This window comes from Callospermophilus lateralis, chromosome 8 (genome assembly GCF_048772815.1).
Source record: "Callospermophilus lateralis isolate mCalLat2 chromosome 8, mCalLat2.hap1, whole genome shotgun sequence".
NCBI classification, from domain to species: Eukaryota; Metazoa; Chordata; class Mammalia; order Rodentia; family Sciuridae; genus Callospermophilus; species Callospermophilus lateralis.
The window spans coordinates 5,026,627-5,046,883 of record NC_135312.1 but is presented as its reverse complement, the minus strand read 5'-3'; the positions used below and the strand labels follow the sequence as shown (position 1 = coordinate 5,046,883).

The following is a 20,257-nucleotide window of genomic DNA, read 5'->3' as shown; positions in this document are numbered from 1 at the left end:
ACACGCAGGGCCCCTTAGGAGGCCCGGCCACCGCGTACCCTTCTTCCTGGCCAGGGTGATGATGTCCGCCGCGCTCTTGCTCATGACCTTGGTGATGTACACGGGGCAGTTGATCCGGCCGGCAATGGTGATGGCCCGGAATACAGCCTCGGCCTCCAGCTGGGGACAGCAGACACAGGGTCACCCCAAACCCCCAGCACTCTGTGAACCCGTGTCCTCTGACTCAACTGTGGCAGAAGGGACAGCTACCAAGTCAAGGGTCAAGTAGAGCAGCTGTTCTTAAAAGAAGGCAGAGCCAGTTTGGGTGGAGGGTCGGAGGCCGCCTGGAGCTCCTGTGTGTCTGGGAGAGTTCTGCACCCGCAAGGGCAAGAGGCGGCAGACAGAATTGGGAAGCTAGGGAGGTGGTCTGTGGTATGCGAAGGTTGTGCCAAGCACATGCCCACGTCCACCCACCCCCTGCCCACCCTGCCCACCGGTTCATTCCCTCACCAAGTAAACCCGGGAGCACCCAGGGTCTCTTCAGTCTCCGCACCCTCCATCCAGGCCAACTCGAACGGAGTCAGCCAACCCGAGGACTGCTTGGTTGGTTTTTGTGGTACTTGGGACCGAACTCAAGGCGCTCAGCCACTGAGCCACACCCTCAGCCCTTTCTATTATTAAATTTCTCGAGGAGTCTCGCCAAGTTGGTGAGGCTGGCCTCAAATTTGTGATCCTTCTGTCTCAGCCTCCCAAGGGAAGATCACATGTACGTGCCCTGTGCCCAGCTGTACTTCTTTTTCTTTTTAGGGTGGTGTGGCTCCAAGTGGGCCCTGCTGGAGTCTGACACCTGATGGGGCCCCACCTACTCTCAGGGGCAAAGCCATTGGTCACAAGCCCTGATGTGACAAGCACATTCAGGTGCGATAAGAGCTTATGAACCCTGTTTCTAGTCCTGATGTCCCCACAGGCCAGGAACACACAGCTCATGGCCTGCTCACTACTCCTGTGTGTCCCCTGTGTGGAGAAGGGCCAGGGCTGGGGGAGGTTCAGGACACTCGTTCATGACTTCCTAGGGACAGGGAAACACCCTCACCCCGAGTCCCAGGCACGTGCCCTCTGGGCCTCCCTCCACACAGTGGGCAGGGTGGCTGTCTCCTGGGCGCCAGCTTGGGGCCCGTGGCTCCCCTCCCTGACACCCAGGGCACAGTCCTTGGCAAACTCTTATCCAGTTTGGACACTGAAGTGTGTGCAGGGCCCGTGTGGAACTCCTGGACCCGGGAGAGGCAGGGCCTCTTCCTGGCCCTCACTGACTGGCCTGTGGCCTTCCCAGGAGGGAAGGGAACAGGAGGAGCTGGACGCAGGCTGGGTGCAACAGGAAGGCCGTCAGGATGAGCGCCAGGCAACACCGGGGACACGCCAAGTCCTCACCTCTTCAGGTCTGCTCAGAGCGTGGCCCTCGGGGCCCGTGATGCCCATCTCTAAGATTCGCTTTTGTTCCTACAACAGAAACAAATGAGTCAGTGATTATGGACGGTCAGAGCTGGACTAAGTTGCTCCTCTAACCTCCTGCTAGAGGGACAGGGCAGCTAAGGCCCAGCAGGTGTCCCTGAGGCCTAAGTGCAGGTGGGGTGAGCCAGGGACCTCCCACTTCATCCATCCTTTCACTTTGTAACAAGGCTGCCTGCCCCGACCCAGCACACCTGGCTCCGCCCCCACACCTGGCTCCACCCCACAGGCCTGGCTCCACCCCCACACCTGGCTCCGCCCCACAAGCCTGGCTCCGCCCCCACACCTGGCTCCGCCCCACAAGCCTGGCTCCACCCCCACACCTGGCTCCGCCCCCACACCTGGCTCCGCCCCACAAGCCTGCCTCCTTATCTGCTTTAATCTCCCAGGATGTTTGAAGGAAGCAGGGTGCTATGGTGGGAGTATGGTTTGTACCACCAACACTCGCATGGAGACTTGGTCCCCAATGTGATGGCGTGGAGAGGTGCTGAGGTGATTAGGTCCCCAACAGACATGAAAGCTTTTCTTGTGGGAGTGGCTGCTGCTCTCAGGAATGGCTTCATCCTTACAAGGATGAATGTTATCAAGCGAGTTTCTCCAGGTGTCCTGCACGCGAGCTGCCAAAGGCCTGGTCCCCATTCCAGTGCCACCCTGCACAGAGGGGCACGTGGCCCGCAGCAGAAGCTGAGTAGTTGCCGGCACCATGTTCTGACCTCCAAAAATAAACTTCTCTTTATACCCAGCCTCCAGTATTTTGTTACCACAACAGAAAATGGCCAGTACCAAGAAGAGGGGTCACTGCTATAAGGATGCTGGCAAATGAGGAAATAGCGTTGGAATGAGGTAATGGCCAGAGAGTGGAAGAGTTCTGAGGAGCCAAGCAAAGGCACACCTTATACACTGTGTTTAGGTGACTGTGAGGACTGGGAGCAGGGGAAGGTGGGGAAGGCGGGGCCTCTAGGGGACATGCTGAGGTCGTGCCTAGACCACCGTCCATGGGCACTGGATGGTAACAGCCACGCCAGTGAAGCCTCACATGGAAATGAGATGGCCTTGGCCATGGAGCAAGGCCACCCTTGCTATGAGGGAGCAAAGCCGCCGTCTGATGGTGTCCGTGCCCCAGGACTCTACCCAACACGGAACTCAAGGCACAAACGAGAATTTCTGGCTGAAGAAATTTCTAAGCCAAATTAAAAGGAGCTGTGAGGTTCCTTAATCTCAACCACTAAGCTGAAATCAGGAAGAAGAAAAAGAAGCTCTTTAAAGACGGAACTTATCACTCTAAAGGGAAGAGAGCACAAAAATTTGGAAAATCACAGATCATGTGACAAACAAAAAGCAGGTTGGAGATGGGCAAGTGTGGCCCAGCTCCGAGACTGGCACCAGGAGAGGAGGGAGGTGCCCAGCCAGATCGCAGAGATCTCCTCGGATTCCCCTCAGCACAGGCTCGGACGCTAGGCCCTTAATGGCAGCAGGGATGAGCTGTCAGGGCAGCCCTGGCCCCAGCCAGGGCTCAATAGGCCAGTGTGCTCAGGGCACCGCTCCAGAGGGTGCAGGTGGCAAGCCCTGGGGGTCTGCAGATGTGCAGAGTGCAGGCTCTGCAGGGTCACCGTGCTCCCGTGGACGTCAAAGACGAACCACTGCAGGGCCTCAAGGACTGAGCGCCACAGAGGCTCCCCACAAGGCAATGCCCAGTGAGCCTTGGGGGGGCCTTCACCTCTGGATCCCAGCGTGGAAGTGCCAGTGGGGACCTGTAACATGCCTGGGAAAGGCACAGGCACCTGACCAACCCCAGGGAGCAGCACTGGGCTGAAGGGGCTGGGTGTGCCTAGGAGGGGGCATGGAGTGGAAGACCATCTTCCAGTTTAAGATTCAACATCTTCCCTGCCATTTTGGATTTGCTGTGAGCCAATGACTCCTTTCTTAAACAACAACAAAATATATATATATATATATATATATATATATATATATATATATACGTACATACATATACATACACACACACACACACACACATAAATATATATGATATTACGTACATATTTTATATATAATTATATATGTATTACATTCATATATTTTAGTTATAGTTGGACACAATACCTTGATTTTTTACTTATTTATTTTTAGGCGGTGCTGGGGCTTGAACCCAGGATCCCGCAACTGCTAGGCAAGTGCTCTGCCGCTAAGCCCCAGCTCAGCCCCCGTTTTCTTTTGGAACACTTCCCCCTTGGGGGCAGCAATGCTGACCCCGCTGTGCCACCCGTGTCACCACTGGATCTTGGAAGTGGAGGACTGAGTGTTGATTTTGCAGGCTCACAGCTGGAAGTCGCCCCAAGCCTCAGATGACCGGGTTTTAGACTTTGGAGTTGATGTTGACAAGTTAGGGCTCTGGGCTAGGGGACAGGGTGGATTTCGTATGTGAGGGGGACACAGGCCAGGGCAGGGCCAGAGTGCTATGGCTGGAACAAGGTCTGTCCCTCCAAAATTCGAGCTGAGGATTGGGCCCCAGTGTCATGGTGCTGAGAGGTGCTGGGGCCTTCCAGTGTGACCCGGTCCCTCAGGGATCAACACTTTCAGGGATGGGCTCCCATCTCTTCTCAGGGAGCCGGAGTGGTTATTGTGAGAGCGGCCTTTTATACAACAAGCTGGCACCTCCCCTCGGACTCTCTTGCATCTGTGCTCCTTCCACAGGCACCTGCTGCCCTCTTCCAGTTTTCCGCCACGCACAGAGAGCACACGGCTGTCCTCAGAGGCAAGCAGATGCTGGCAACATGCTCTTGGAACTTCAGAACAGTGAGCCAAATAAACCTCTTTTCTTTATAAATTACCCAGACATGGGTATTCTGTTACAGCAACAAAAAATCAATTGAGACACAGGGTTATAAGAAATGAGCTTCAAAGACCACTCTCCATCCTTCCAATCTCTGAGTCTCCCTGAAGGCTGTCCTTTGGAAAGAAATATGGGATTCTGGTATTACATGGATGTCAAAATCAGTAAGTTCTGAAGGGGAGCCCAGCTCCAAAGCTGGCCATCCCTAGGATTGTGGGCAAGTTGGCCACGCTCTCTGAGCCTCAGTTTCCTGCACACTGGAGTTGACAGTGTTTGCATCACAACTGTGAAGGTGAGAGGGGGAGATGGCCTCACCCAGCACCTGGAGTGACACCACTGCACAGGACAGCTGAGTCAGCAGCAGCCTCTAAGTTCCATCTAGGTCCCTCTCCCTGGCATCTGTCTCTCCGGCAGGAAAACCCCACCTTGAACTTCTCCTATGACCTTGAAATGCCTCCCCAAGCTGGTGGCCCAGATTCAAACCTATTGCTCCAGGTTTCCTTGCCCCGGGAACACTTTAATGTCTCTAGAAGACAAAATTCTTTTTTTTCCCTCCCTCAACGTTGCCAAGATGCCCGGGGTGCGGCTGCCTAGTTCCACTGGCAGTCTCTCTGGGTCACCACTCCTGGACACACCCCTGCCACGACTCTGGGCCCACTGACCACGAAGAAATCCAGTCTCGACTGTGCCTCTACGGTTATGGAGCTCCGGTTGATTATAAGAGCATAAATTAGAAACAATTCCAAGGTCTGACGCCGGGGTGGATTGAGGCAAACTGTGGAATAATTGCAGCCACTGAAGATGATGTTTATGAAGCATTTTTGGAAACTGTTTACAAAACAATTTTATGATAGAGAAATCCCTACACTAAATAGTTCAAATGTCAGTTACTATTTCTATTCAAAGGAGAAGAGACCAGGAGGGGAGGGGAGGAGGTGGGGAGGGGAGGAAGGAGCGAGGGAAAAACAATGGGCAGAGGAGGGGGTCTAATGGTACCCGGCTGAGCACAGGTGTTATTTTCAGTTCTCTTCTGACCCTACTCAAGTAAGAAAAGATATACAAAAATCACACACACACACATTAAGAAATGCAGAGAGAAGTCACAAAGTTTTAGAAGCTGGCGAGCGGATGTACAGAGCCCTGGAGCCGGTCACTGCCGTGGGTCGGCTGGGAGGAGCGCTAGAAGGCCCCCCGGGCTCCTCACACACTGGAGGGAGCGGAAAGCGGGGCACCAAGGAAATCTACAAAAACCGGATCACGCAGATCCTGAGCTCAGCAGCCCACTCCTAGGTATGTATTAACACACATGGACACACATTCAACAAGACTCTTCGAGAACACTCATGGGTGTTTTATACCTAACAGTCCCCAATTTTGAAATTGTCCAAATATCCAACAACTGAAAAATAAAATGTGACATGTTCATGAAGAAGCAGAAGCTAACTACACAGGAGGAAGCTAGCCCTGAGCAACAGAGAGCAGGCGTGAACGGGCACCTGCCACCACTGGGTTCCATGTTCATGAAATTTAACATCAAGCCAAACTCAGACGTGTGTCGTGGGCAACTTCCAACATGGCGCCTGATGATCGCGCTTCGGGGTTTCATGGCCTGGGGGTGCCCTCCCTGTGAACATGGGCTGGACTTAGCACCTGGCCTTTAGTGAGCAGACTGAGGCAAAGGATGCACGCCACCTCCAGAGATAGGTCACAAAGTCTCTGGCCTTCCCTTCTCCGTCTTTCCTTTGTTCATTCTGAAGACAGCCAGCTGCCACACCGTAGCCATGCACATGGCAAGAACCAGGCGGTCTCTGGCCTGCAGCAGCCAAGAGCAGGGGCAGCAATCTGACAGTCTGCAAGAAACCGAACGCTCAGCCCACCCTCTGCCCCAGTGGGGCCAGGAGATGCCCCGACCTGGACCAACACCTTGGTTCAGCCTGGGAGAGGCCCTAGCCAGGGACCCAGGCACACTTGCACTCCTGACCACAGGAGGAGAAGACAAATGCTGATGTTTCAAGACGCAGGCTGAGCGCTGGGTAAGTTTTTCTGCAGCCACAGATAACGAACACAGATTTAGGGACCGGAGCAGAGGGTTAGTGTAACATTTACCTAAAAATGTGGAAGTGGCTTTGGAACCAGGGAGAGGAGGTCCGGAGAATTTCAAGGACGTGACAGACTGTTTACAGAGACGCAGACTTTGAGGCACTGCCTGTGAGCTCTTGAATTGAGGCAATGAAGGAAGGGGGCCCACGCTTCGCAGCAGCAGAGGCTCCGCGCTGTCCTCTGCAGCCCTGGGGAAAACCCGATGGGCTGGGTCTAGCTCAAGGTCTCCCACAAAGTATGGGAGGAACTGCCTAGTTCTTCTCACTGCTTAAAATGTTACATGGGAGAGACTAATGGGGAGAAGAACTGTGAAATTAGAAAGGACCGGGCCAGGTGGGGTGGTGGACGCCTGCAATCCCAGAGACTTGGAGGCAGAGGCAAGAGGATTGCAAGTTTGAGGCCAGCCTAAGCAACTCAGCAAGGGCCTAAGCAACTTGTGAGACCCTCTCTCAAAAAAGGGCTGCAGGATGTGGCTCAGTGGCTGAGTGACCCTTAGGTACCAAAACAGACTAACAAACAACAAGAAAAAACATAAACAACAACTCATATCATGTACAACCACAAGAATGGGATCAAAATTGGAATGGGATGCACTCCATGTGTGTAAAATGTGTCACGACACACCCTACTGTCACGTATATCTAAAAGTACTAAATGAAAAAGAAAGAAAGAAAGAAAAGAACTGGGACATTTGAAGGGCTTGGAAATTCACAGCTCTCCAAAGGCAAAAGATTCAAATTAAGGAATGGCTTCAGAGCCCATCTCAAATTCAGGATATTGCCAGACAAACAGTAGACTCCGGATATTCCAAGAGTGTGGTCCCACAGACTGTTAGAATCCATAAAGGTGAGGGCGGTGCCTCCAAGCACTCGTCAGTCGTAAAGAGAAAGAAATCCTCTGAAGAGCTTCCATTGGCGGTGGCCAGCGTCTCCTCCATCAAGCAGCAGGACGCAGGAAGGTCAAGGTGCACTCCTCGGCCCCTGGGGGGGCTCACCTTGGAGAAATGGGTGGGGTCTTTCCTCGGAGGCAGTGAACCCCGCCCAGTGAGCTTCCCAGGAGGCCACAGGGTCTTGAGGGAACTACTTCAGCAGAACCCTGGCAGCTCAGACGGCCTGACCCAAAGGACTGGGAATGGAAGGCAGGGAGCCCCAGATCTGCTGGGCAGGAAGCAGGAGACCAACAAGCAAGGCCTCGGTCCTGAGAGGATGGAGAGGCCCAGGAATGGCCGGCGGAGGTGGAGCCGAGAGATGGGAGGCCTGTCCCTGGGTTAGGCTCCCCAGGCCTTCAGACCAGAGGCCCCAGCAGGGCACCTCCCACCCCAGCCCAGCCCACCCCAACAGTGCCCAGGCCCGCGCTCCCCTCCCACACCCCTGCCCGCCCCTCTCTACCACCTCTTCTCTCTCATGAGAGCTGGGAAGAAGGGCCAGCTGCCCACCTGCCGTGTCCTCCTAAATCCCACAGCCACAGGGACCTGCGTGTGCTCCCGTCTCCTCCTTCCCCAAGTTTTGTGGGACTGCCACCTGTTTCGCACCAGAGGACAGACCTCAGACCCCTGTAAGCTCACTGCACCTCTGTGAGGTGGGAGCTTCGGGATAAATAAGGCTTCATGGGTAAAGGCTGTCTGTCACCTCGGGCCACATGGCTGGGACATGCAGGAGGCAGGGCTGCCACACTGCTCCACACCTCTGCCCCCTCCCGACCCCAGGACAACGAGCAATGCCAGCCTCTGTGTGCATGGCCCTGGCAGCCCCATGTGAAAACCCAATGCCCCCAGGTGGGCGAGGCCCCGGCACCCGTAGGTGCACAAGGCATTTTTGTGGGAGTCTCACTTGCCCTCGTGCACACCCCTCAAGGCCACCGATGGTTAGGTCATCCCCACTGCAGGTTTGAGGAAACCGAGTCTCAAGAAGCAACCTGGCCTGCCAGTGGCCACACTGCTGAGAGTGTGGGTGACCGTGTGTGAGACGACATCCGTTCCTGGCCTGGCCTTTCACTGTCCAGCCTTCTCTCCAATCAAGCCAGGAGCCCCTCCTGTGGACCCTTCTGACAGGGCGGGAGACTGGGGGCAAGGACAGCACTGGCACCACTCACCTGAGCTATCAAGTCTCCGTTTTCCGCGTGGACCAAGATCAGAGCTCCCAGCCCCTTGAGGAAGGTGAAGGCTTCGTAGAGCTGAGGAGGGACACGAGGGGTGGGTGTGAGAAGGGAGCACCACGCGCACAGCGGTCCGCGGCAGCAGGGGTGCTCCAGTCGCCACTCGGAGAGGCGCTTCCCTTGGCCCTGACGCCTTCCAGACCCAAAAGCAGGAGCTGGGGTGAGGCAGAAGCTATGGCCTGGGGACGCCCCTGGTCTCCTGCCTTAGGCCTCCTCCCAGCTGGCCCCTTGGGATGCGTGTGCTCCTGGGGACAGCTGGTGCAGGGCAGTCATCTTTGGTTTCACGGAGACTGTGTACCTGAGCCTGCTCAGCCTGCGCCACAGGAGGTGTGCGATTCTTTTCAAAAACTCCAGCCCCTGCCGTGCGGGGAGGGAACTCTGAACTCAGACAACAGAGGCTGGGCCAGCATCGTGCCAGTCCACCAAGGAGGCCTTGCCCCTGCCTGACATCTCCCTACCCAAGAAGAGCCCGCCCTGCTGAGGACCAAGGCCACCAAGCTCCCTCTCCAGGACACCTGAATCTCAACTCTGTTCTCCATGCACAAGACAACACCCAGGAGCACCCTTCTGGATGCAGACAGCAGGTGGGGGGCACTCCTGGGGGCTCGAGGGGCTTTTGAGGACCCTGGTCCAGAGGCCACAGGACTCCATCCATGCCCAGGGCTTCAGTGGAACCAGTGTTGGACAAAAACAGCTGAGAATCAGCTACCTGGTGCATCACGTGCCCCTCTTTCCACGACAGAACCAGCATTCAGCTTTCGGAACACCCTCTGCAGGCTGCAAAGGCCTCAGGGCATCCTGGGCAAGTTACTTTTCTAATCTCCTGCCCCTGCCCCCGTGCTTATTTGAAGCCTGTTGTCCATCTAGCTCCAGGGCAATAAGGAGCCATCACCTCCCAACACCTGGGTCGTGCTGTTGTGCGTCAGGCACAGTCCTGGCAGTTCTCCTGTCTGCATCACTCAATCCTCCACAATCTCCACCAGGCAGGTGCTATTATGAGCTTGAAGCCCAGAGAGGCTGGGAAAGTGGCTCCAGGCTGCACAGCAAGGGCCAGGCTGGCTCTACCGTCCATGGCTCCCTCTGCCACACTAGCACGCAGGGAAGAGGGAAAGGAGAGGAAACCAAGCCAAGAGATCCCGCAGTGAGGAAGTCCAGGTGGCTGGTAAGCAGTCCCCTGTCCCTGCGAACAGCTTGTGGCAGCACCCTGCTCTGTTCCTGGCACCACATAATGACTGAAACCGGCAGGCCTGAGGCTTTGCACCTTCTGGATGAGAAAACTGAAACGAAATGACGTGCCCAACATCTTGGGTTGGCTTGAGGGAAGCCAGGGTCAGTGCCATGGTCCCCAGCCTTGCTCGAGACAGAGCCAGCTGGGAGCTTCCAGGAAGCACATTTCCCGGGCCCCTCCGCCGTGTGCCCAGCTCTGCAGGCTAATGGCACTGAGATGAGCCAATATGAGGGACCATCGAGCCAGGGCTCCTGTTCCACTCAGAATCAGAAAGGAACCAAGACCTGAGGGGCGAATGCAATTAGTGCCACCGGCAGGGCCTGAGCCCTGACCTCCCTGCCACTCCTGTCTCCTCTGTCCTGTGCCAGGTGGCAGGCTGGGGCGGCCCAGAGCTGCCAGGTGAAGAGGAGTGGGGCCTACCTGGCTGTCGGACATCTGGTAGAGGTCCTTGTACGCCATGTAAACTTGGAAGGAGTTGACACCTGTTACAAGACAAGAAGGAAGAGAGAAAACGCATGTCGAAGAGAAAGAAGCAAGCTCTCCCACTAAACCACGATCCCCCGCGCAGCGGGAGCTCTCAGAGAAAAGCCACCATGAGGACCGCTGTGGGGGCGGCCAACAGGGAGCCGAGCGTGCAGGTGAAGGAAGGGACGGGGAGGCAGGGGAGGGGGCAGAGAGAATGAGACCTCCAGACATTAGAAGTAGCAACGCAATAAAGCACAAATTATAAATTAGTAAGCTGTGGCCAAATTAACTTCTATACCCTGGCGCTCGTTCCCAGAGCAGGGATATAGGGCAGCGCTGTCTCAGGTTAGAAACTACCACTAAAAAGTCAGGTAGGCTCGACTCGCTACAAATGGGAACCTTCACGTTAGTTAATTCTTAAATACTTCAAAATAAAATAACAAAGAACCGACATGATAAATATACCAGCTACGAATTTAACAGCTTTTTAGAATCAAGAGACAGTGGTAACTTTGGGGGGAAGGAGACGTCACTGCAACGAGGAAGGAAAGAGCCTATGGGACGGCTGGTAGAGCCCCACTTGCCCGGGGTGGGTGACTCGGAGCGATTCGTGAAGTCACGTGTTTCATCTATTCTATTAAAAAAGACCAAAACAAAAGCAAAGGAGCCAAAAAACAAAACCAAAAGCAAACTGTTATTTTTGGACAGTTTAAGGAGAAAGCTCATGTCTGGAATAAAGAAAAGATTCAGTCCTCAACGAAACCTCCAGAATCCACCAATGCCAGCTCTGCTCCAGGCTCCGTGTGGGTCAGCTCTGAGGCAGCCGGAGCTCCTGCTGGGCGGTCAGCTCGCTCACCTGCCCTCCAGTTCTCCTTTCCTCCTCCCCTAGCCACACAGTAACCCTGGCAACAGCCACCTTCATGCGATGTGACCCTGAATCACATCCAGGGCTGAGCACCTGGCAGATGCTAGGCTGAGCCAGGAGGGACTGGACACAAAGGACACCTGGATGACCCGTAACACAGAGGACCTGCTGTCATTCACACAGAGGGCGGCTGACATCTCTGGGACACACGGGACTTGCCATAGGTACCCAGTCTTCCTGCAGCTTTTGACAAGATCATGTGCATCAAGACACTCAAGAGGAGAAGCAGGAGCACCTCCCCTGGGGGTCCCGGAGCCTTCCCACGGAGTGCTTATGTTCTCACTCAGCACATCGTTAGTGAGTACCTGTGTGTGCAGACTAGAGCTAGACTCTCCTGTGGACAGGCAGGCTGGGCCTGTCCGCCTTCTAGTGAGAATGATGAGCAATGGGCAACTACATCAATGATCCTGCCAGGCAGAGACGTCAAGTCTGTCGAGTCTTTGAAACTCACAAAGCTTTCACAGCAACTCCCATCGAGAATCAGATCTACCTACCACCCTAGAACCTGGGCAGTCGCACGACTTGCTCTGACCGACTTCATGAGTTCCTGGCACAGGCCACAAGGACTAGCCACTGGCCCAGCTGCCCCAGCAGAGGCCAAGGCACAAACAAGACAGGTGTGAACAGCAGAACTGTCCAACTAAGCCCCAACCAATGTGCCCACCCATGGAGTGGGAGCAAATGAACAATTGCTGCCTTTCATTTCCTGTGGTACCGCTGTGGTCTGGAGGTGAGGTGTCTCCCAAAAGCTCAGGTGTTAGGCAGTGCAGGAATGTGGCTGAAATGATCAGGTTATGAAAGGTGCCTCACCAGTGGATTAATCCATTTAGTAGGCTAATCATCTGAATGGACTTCTGGGTGGTAACTGTAGGCAGGTGAAGTGTGGCTGGAGAAAGTAGGTCACTGGGACATGTCCACGGGGATCATATTTTGCACCTGGATCCCTGTCCCTCTCTACTTCTTAGCTGCTCTGAGCTGAGCAGCCTTGCTCCGCCACGCCCTTCCGCCTCACCTCACCCAGAGTGATGGAGTCAGCCAGCCATGGACTGAGCCTCTGGCACTGTGAGCCCGAGGGACCTTCTCCTCCTCTAACTTGTTGGGTCGGGCACTTTGACTTCAGGGGAAAGAGCAGAGTGACACAGATACAGCATAAAAGCAAAAGTCACCATCTTAACCATCTGAACAGGGTTAAGTGCTGTTGAGGGGCATTAAGGATACACGGTCCTGTGCAGCCATCATCACCATCCACCTGGGGAACTCTCTCAGCGTTAAACACTAGCTCCCCGTCTCCCTCCCTCTAGCCCCTCTCATTCATTCCCATCTCTGTGAATTCAGCTACTTTAGGTGCTTCCCATAAATAGGATCCTGTGATATTGCCTGTGTGAATGGATCGTCTCACTGGGTGTAATATGCCCACTGCTCGTCCAGGCTGCAGCACGTATCAAAATCCCCTTTAAGGCTGCGCAATATTCCTCCACACACAGTGTGTACATTTTGCTCATCCATTCACCGGCTGCTCCTACCTCTTGACCATCGTGAACAATGCTGCTACCAACATGGACGTACAAGTATCTCGGAGCGTCTGCTTTCAGTTCTTTAGGGTACATATCCAGAGGCAGAACTGCTGGATCACATGGTGACTTTATTTTTAACATTCTGGGGACCCACGTACCGTTTTCCGCAGAGGCTATAAGTTCTACATCCCTCCGCCAGTGCCCAAGGGGTCTCATTTAGACACCTGTCATTCTTCGGTGGTTTGTTAATATTGCACCCGCCTGAGCGTGAGGTGGTATCTCACAATGGTTTTGCAGTTGCAGCGTTTATAATGCAGACTCGCTGTACAGAAGCTGGTGCCTAGGCTGCGTCTAATGGTGGCCAGAACCTAAAGCATGTGGCAGTGGTTTGGGGACAGCTGGTGGGAAGGACACAGAAGAGCGACAGGAACTACTGGCAAAGACTGGAGAAAAGCAAATGAACCATGAGCAGAGTGAACGGGGGTGGCCTGGACTAGGGAGCAGCAAACTGGAAACATCGTGGGGGGGGGGGGGGCGTGGATAAAATGTCCCCAGGGTAATAGAACGCACTGTGAGTCCAGCTAAGATGGTTTTCCTGAATCATGTTTAAAGCGTCAGGGGCTTCTGTAAGCTGTGCACGATGAGGTTCAAGACGACGGCGATGAAAGGGGACCAGGGTGAGGAAGAGAGAGGGGGCGTTCCATCTGCAGGATTCAGGGGCCATGCAGGAGGCCCTCAGAGGCTGAGCTGGACACAGGACTGCTTCCCGTCTCTGCCCCACCAACCCACAGGCAATTCCCAGAAACGCAAAATGTCTTCAGGGTCAAGTTCCTCACTTCAAGGGTGCAGCTACAGAGCAGCTGGCAAGCTTCCTCTGCTAGACAAAAGGGCTTCCAAGACTCCGACAGATCCTGTCAGCATGGTGGCCGTCACCTAAAACAGGCTAGACTCCAAAACCATCTCCCCAACGCAGTGGATTAGAATCTGATACCTTGGAAACCCACCGAGTTTTTAAGAAAGTTGTATCACCTTGGACTAAAAGACACTGAGATGGGTCAAAAGGAAAGGGGCCTCTGGGCTGCCAGCCTTCTGTGGGTACAAAAGGCTGGGACAGCGGCAGATAGGGCGCAACATGAGTCAGGCCGCAGTGGAGGCTGCCTCTGCAGGACAAAGGCCAGAGCCAGGCAGCGCCTAGGAACCGCCAGGCTGGCAACTAGTTTAGGGCTTGGGGTCACAGACCGTCTCTGCCACATATTTTTGTTATTGTTAGCTTGCTTTGCTTTTTTTAAAAAACCTTTAAGAATGTGAGGAAGGCCCTCTAGTTGACCACTGGCCCTCTAATTGACCACTTTCAGGGCAGTGCAATGGCAGTCCATGGCCAGATTTGACCTCCAGGCTGTACAAAATTCTGTTGGTCTCTAAACTTGGGCATTTCTTCCAAGGAGGACAGCTGGGCCCCCGTGGGAGGAACTTCTCAAAACAGTGGACTAGGTGGACTGAGCACTATGGGCCCAGCTGGATTCCAGAATGTCTACCCATCATGGCAAAAGGGGCCCCCATTTTTTCCCCTTTCTAAATAAAATCATTCAGCATGCCTATCCCATCCCTGTGCCTGTCTCTGTGCCTGTCCCTGTCCACCAGTGCATGGTGGCTGTGAGTAAGGTACAGGCTCTGAACCAAGAGCAGCCACAGCCCAGGAGCTCCATGGCAGCCTCTGGATCTTGTGCCATCACTGGGTGACAGGAGCTCCTGGTTGCTGGAGGGCAAGAGCATTCTGCACCTGGGAGGTACACAGAGTAGCATGGCTGCGGCCCTGCCCTGTGGTGGATGAGATGCCACCATTCTCAGGTGCTTTCTGTCAGGAGGTGAATCCCTCCTCCCACCCCGCTAACCTGGGCAGCTCTTGTGACTTGCTCTAACCACTGCGGTGCTGCATGAGCCCCAGCTGAAGCTGTAAGGGCCCTTCAGCCTCCCTGCCTGCTCTTTTGGAACACTGTCCGCTGGGAAGGAGTCCTAGAGGGCCACTGGAAGATGAGAGATGGTGCGTGGAGCCACCCAGCTGTCCCAGGTGAGATGCAAATGCTTGAGTGAGCCTGGGCAAGATATGAAAAGCTGCTCAATGGAGCCCAAAATGCCAATCAACAGAATATTAGTCACTGCTGTCTTAATCCTGAGATTTGGGGTAGGTTATTACACAGCAAGGCTAGCTGATACACAGAGCAGCATGATAAACAATGAGAATCCCCAAAGAAAGATCCAGGAGGTTCATGCCAAAGAGCATAATACCACTGCCCTTGCACTGCTGCTCCCAATAAGCAAGTATCTGGCCCCTGGGAGGCTCCCAGGCACCATGAGTTCCTTTCCTCTTTACTACAACTTGCTTCTTTACCTCTTAATGACTTCTAAATTAAAGTCTCTCTTTTGAGAATGAGCTGCTGCTGACATCCATCAAAACTAAAGATTAATATTAAACAGTGGTTGAGGTCTGCGGCCGAGAAATAACTTACAGGACTTCTTCCTCAGTGGTTTATTACAGTAAATTCCACCCCAAGGGACAGCCACTCTCCCTGCCAAGTCCTGTCACCACCAACTCCAGAGTGACTCCCCTGGCATCTTGAGATTGCTAAAATAAGCCAGGGATGGATCGATGAGTCTAAGGACCAATACAACCACGAAGTATTGGCTCTCACACCCCTGCCGAGCCTGTCCAGGAGGGAGGACGGTGGAGCTGTCCATCAGGGGTCAACATGCAGTGTAACGAGCACCAGGGACTCGGGGTCAGGGGCTGGTGGCAGCCTGGATGGCAGAGGAAGCACCCAGGAGAGCTGAAACCCAGCCTGAGCCCACGTGCCCAGCCTGTGCCCTGAAAGGTGCCTGCTTGCAATTCCCAGACAATGAGAGCTACAACAGCTCTGTCACAGACAGCTGGGTTCCAGTCCCGGTGCTATGTGACACTGAAGAAGTTGTCCATCTCTAAATAGAGGACACTGCCCTGAACATATTCTAAATTGGCTCCCCAGCCTGAATATGTCCTGTGCTTGATGTCACACACAGTCATGGTGACCACTGAGATTCCTGAGCAAGCCTCTGAGACGTAGCGATGTGCCGAGATTCTGCCTCAGAACAAGGGAAACACTGAGAGCTGCTCTCACCCCAGGCGAGTGCTAGGAACCTGGACCTGGGAGGTGATGAAAGGCACATCGGTGGCCAGCCTGCTGGTATCTGTGCCTTTTGCAGTGAGCACAGCTGGGCACACAACTGAGTTGGACGGCAGTCCCCACCTCAGGAGCTTACAGTCTGGAGTGGGGTGGGGATGTCAGTAAGTAAACGGGCAAAGAGCACTCAGCTTTAGGAGCCTCAGACGGGCATGCGCAGGGGCATCAGGAAGTCTCCCCCAAACGGGAAAGTCTCCACGCAAAGGCAGGAAGGGTCTTTGAGAAGGGAATGGCATCCACCCAGCCCTGACCCAAAGAGACAGCCTGGTCACGTGGGAGACCAGGGTCCTCGGGCAAACGCCCTGCACGTCATATGGCCACTGGGAATTAACTTGGGACTGTGCGGAGCCACTGAAGTCCACTGCTTTTTGTCTAAAACCCCACATCTGAAAGTCAACAGGGGCTGATGCCCGTAGGGAGAAAGGGACCTTGAACACTGCTGCGGGGCTTAGGTCAGCACAGGCACCAGGCAAACCAGCACCCACGGTCTAAAACATTAAAAATACACAGAACCACGGACGTCCAGCAAGTCCCACTCGCCCTGTCAGGTACCCGTCCCAAGGAACGAGGCCATCTGTTGAAGAGACAGCTGTGACCGGTGTGTCTCCCACGCTGCCCACACAGCCCAGGTCTGGGATCAACATGCGGTGTCCCCCAAAAGCTCACGTGAGAGACAGTGCAAGAGGTTTACAGGAGAAAGGATTGTTTTGGAGAGCCTTAACCCAGGCAGGGAACTGACCCCTGATGGGATTAACTGCTGGTGGCCGAAGGCAGGTGGGGTGTGGCTGGGGAGGCGGCATTGGGGCGGGGCCTTCGGGGCTGTGTTTTGTATCTGGGGAGTGGATCCTCTCTGCTGTCTGACCATCACGTGAGCCGCCTCCCTCTGCCACACTCTCCCACCAGGATGTTCAGCCTCCCCTCAAGCCCCAAGGAATGGAGCTCAGTCTATGGACTGAGATTCCTGAAACTGTGAGCCCCCAAGCAAACTCCTCCTCCTCTAACATTGTTCTGGCCAGGTCTTCAGTCACGGCTGTGAAAGGGCTGACTTAACAGAAATTGGTACCAAGAAGGTGGACCACTGCCGTGCCTAACCTGACCGTGGGATTCAGAAGGCTTTGGAGCTTCTTGAATTGGTGGGAGGATTTAGGTGTTTAGCAGTGCAAACTGGAAATGCTTTAGACTGTTATAGGGAGAGCTTAATGGCCGACTCTGGGGGTAGCTCAGAAGACCAGAAAGCCAACAGGCCCATGGACAGTGAAGACAGGGCTCAGGGCTTAGAGGAGGAGGAGGACTCGCGGTAACTGGACTGGAGGCCATCTGGGGCATGTTCTGGCTGAGAAGTCGTCTGCATTTTGCCTGTGTCCTGAGGCTTTCTTTGGGGTTAATTTTAAAGGTGATGGACTTCTTAGTCTGGCAGAAGACATTTCTAGGCAGCAGAGCATCCAGGCAGTGGCATGGGTATTGCTGGTGGCTTTTCTTCAGGAGCAGAAAGCAGAACAGAAAGATTCGAAAAATTAGGACTTGAAAGGTGGGAGTAAAACTGGGGCTAAGAAAACTGCACTTGTTAAAGACTTTACCCAAACAAAAGAAGTGCCAAAGACTTTGCCCAGAGACAATAAACTAGATGGCTTGAAGGCATCTCAGGAATGGGTAAGATCACATCCCTCTCAGACTCAAGGGAGTAAAAGTATAAATTCTCTTGAGAAGAGATGAGTGGGGAATCCTTGCACAAGGAGGCCTGGGAAGGGGTGTGTGTGTGTGTGTGTGTGTGAGTGTGTGGTGCTGGGGACTGCACCCTGGGCCTTGTGCACGCAAGGCGAGCCCTCTACCCACCGAGCCCCTAGGAAGGTCTTTCCACATGCTCAGCTACCAGGCACTCAGGCGGCGGCAGCCAGGGTCCCTGGAGGCTTGGCTACTGCAGATGGCAGAGACCTGGGCATCAACCACTGGGTGCTGGCTCTGCAGGAGAGCAGGGTGCTGGAGTTAGGGGGTCAGGGAGGCCTGGGATCTCAAAGGAAGGCCTGGGAGGCCCGGCAGAGTGCAGCAGGGTCAGAGTCCCTGCGGGCACCCCCTGAGAGGGCAATGTGTGGAGATGTGAGGAGCAAGCCAAAGCTGCAGGAGCTGAGCAGACAAGCCAACAGAAGGCCACCTGGGCTGCCAGCAGAAGCTCATGACCATCTCAGGATGGCACCATCCACAGGCATGGAGCCACACGGCCCCTGGGCAGAACCTCACCATGCCCTGTGCTCCAGGTGCTGGACACTGAACTGCAGGACCGGATGCCCAGCTGGATTCCAGTCTTGCTTGGGTCCCATCCCTTCTTTCTGTGCCCCTATGTTTCTGAATGGAAATGGTTAGTCGGTACCTTTATATATTGGATCCTTGTAAATCACTTTTGATTTTACAGGAGCTCATGATGTGAGGAGACTCTGGACTTGAACTTTTGGGCACTCTTGGAAATGGACCAAAGGTACTCTGCATTGTGAGGGTCATGAGCTTCTGGGGGCAGGAGAGGAATGTTATGGTTTGGATGTGACATGTCCCCCAAAACTTATGTGTGAGACAACACAAGAAGGTTTAGAGAAGAAACGATCGGTTTGTGAGAGCCTTCGCCAATCAGTGGGTTAATTTCCTGATGGTATTAACTGAATGGAAACTGCGGGTGGTGGGGTGTGGCTGGATGGGGAGGAACTGGGGTGCCCTTGGGGTATGTATTTTGTATCTGGAGAGTCTAGTTTCCTGATCCACACGCAGGCTGCTTCCCTCCACCACACAATTCCACCACGGTGTTCTGCCTCACCTCAGCCTGAGGAATGGAGCCCAGTCTGTGGACTGAATTGTGAGCCCCCAAATAAACTTTTCTTCCTCTACAACTGTTCTGGCCAGGTCTTTTAGCCACAGCAGTGAAAAAGCTGACTAAAACACCAGGTGTCCAGGATGGTGGACAAAGACGCACAGACACACAACAGAACGCTGTTCAGCCTTGACGAACAGGGAAACCCTGCCCTTTGGACAGCATGGATGGAACTAGAGGTCACATGTTAAATGAAGTAAACCAGGCACAGAGAGACAAGCCCTCAGACCACACCCTCAGGTGACCTTGCAGCAGTTACAGAGAACAGTAGTTGCCAGGAACTGGGGTAAAATGGTGAGATTTTGGTCAAAGGACACAGAACCTCAGTTAGACAGGAAGCATCAACTCTGGAGGTCTGTCACCCAGCGTGGGACCATAGTGATAATGTATTATGTACTGTAGAGTTGCCAAGGGGATAGATCGTGAATGCTGAGCAGGTGAGGTGGTGGACATGGGAACTGGGCTTCCTGCCAGAGCCGGAGAGGGCAAAAATCCTCCCAATCCTGATTTTCGGGGGGCCCATGGTTGGTGATGCTGTACGAAGGAACACAGCTCTGCCCACACCTTGGCATTAGACCTGGAAGACCTCCAAAACTGTAAGATCACACCTGTGTGTTGTTTAAAGTGTGTGGCTTTGTTGTAGTAGCAAAACAAAACTAATACATACTCCTGTGCAGCCTCAGTGTTTCCTGTCCCCAGAGCCCTGAAGACACAAGTTTTCTAAATTCACCAAGAGGCAACAGACCATTATGCTCCTCCTTAAAATGGAACACCCTGGAGGTCGAGAGAAACACACACTGCCCGAATGACAGTGAAAGTCACGACCCACGACACAAAGCCCTTACCTGGGCCAGCCCCATCTAGGCACCTGTCACATGTCCTCTCATTTCACCTTCAAAACAACCTTTTAATTGCCTCCATGTACTCACAGGGGAAGTGGGACGCTTGAATGAGTGGCCCAGCCCAGACAGGTCCTGAGTGGTGGGGGCTGGCTCTCCATATTTTATTGAGTAAGGAAAAAAAAAACATAGTGCAGAATATAATGCATATTAGAGTTCCGTTTATATAAAAACTATATATACAGTGTCTATACATATGCAAGTAGTATATGTATAATTCAAAACTCTTTGTATCTCTCTATATAAATACGGAAACTCTAGAAAGTCAAATTCCAAATTGTCACTTTTAATTTTAGACCCTTCCACGTTGTTTCGATGAGCAAGTAGGAATGCTGAGACCGAGATCTACAGAAAGCACTGCAACACTCGGAGACACTCACACACCTGGGGGGCACCTGGGGACCCATCAGGGCTCCTCCTTGAGGGCACCACCCAGGGGAAGAAATCGCCTCTCTGCAACTCCAGAGGGCAACACCACAAATACCAGGAGCCCAACAGATGTCCCTGCCTGAGTGGAGCATGGCACTGTCCCCCACAGTGACGTGCCCCAGGGATCCCGCCCAGCCCTCTCCACACTGCTCC

The 20,257-nt window shown here is 53.9% G+C and overlaps 1 protein-coding gene across 1 annotated transcript in view; it reads right to left on the bottom strand.

Moving 5' to 3' along the window:
• Positions 1-20,257, bottom strand: part of Crmp1 (collapsin response mediator protein 1) — a 63,003-nt gene that overhangs the window by 12,510 nt on the left and 30,236 nt on the right. Inside the window, exons 5-8 of the mRNA XM_076865133.2 lie at positions 10,224-10,285; positions 8,513-8,593; positions 1,408-1,476; positions 39-159 (exon numbers count right to left, since the gene is read on the bottom strand). Coding sequence (XP_076721248.2) covers positions 39-159; positions 1,408-1,476; positions 8,513-8,593; positions 10,224-10,285 — 333 coding nt within the window. The remainder of the gene's footprint in view (positions 1-38; positions 160-1,407; positions 1,477-8,512; positions 8,594-10,223; positions 10,286-20,257) is intronic.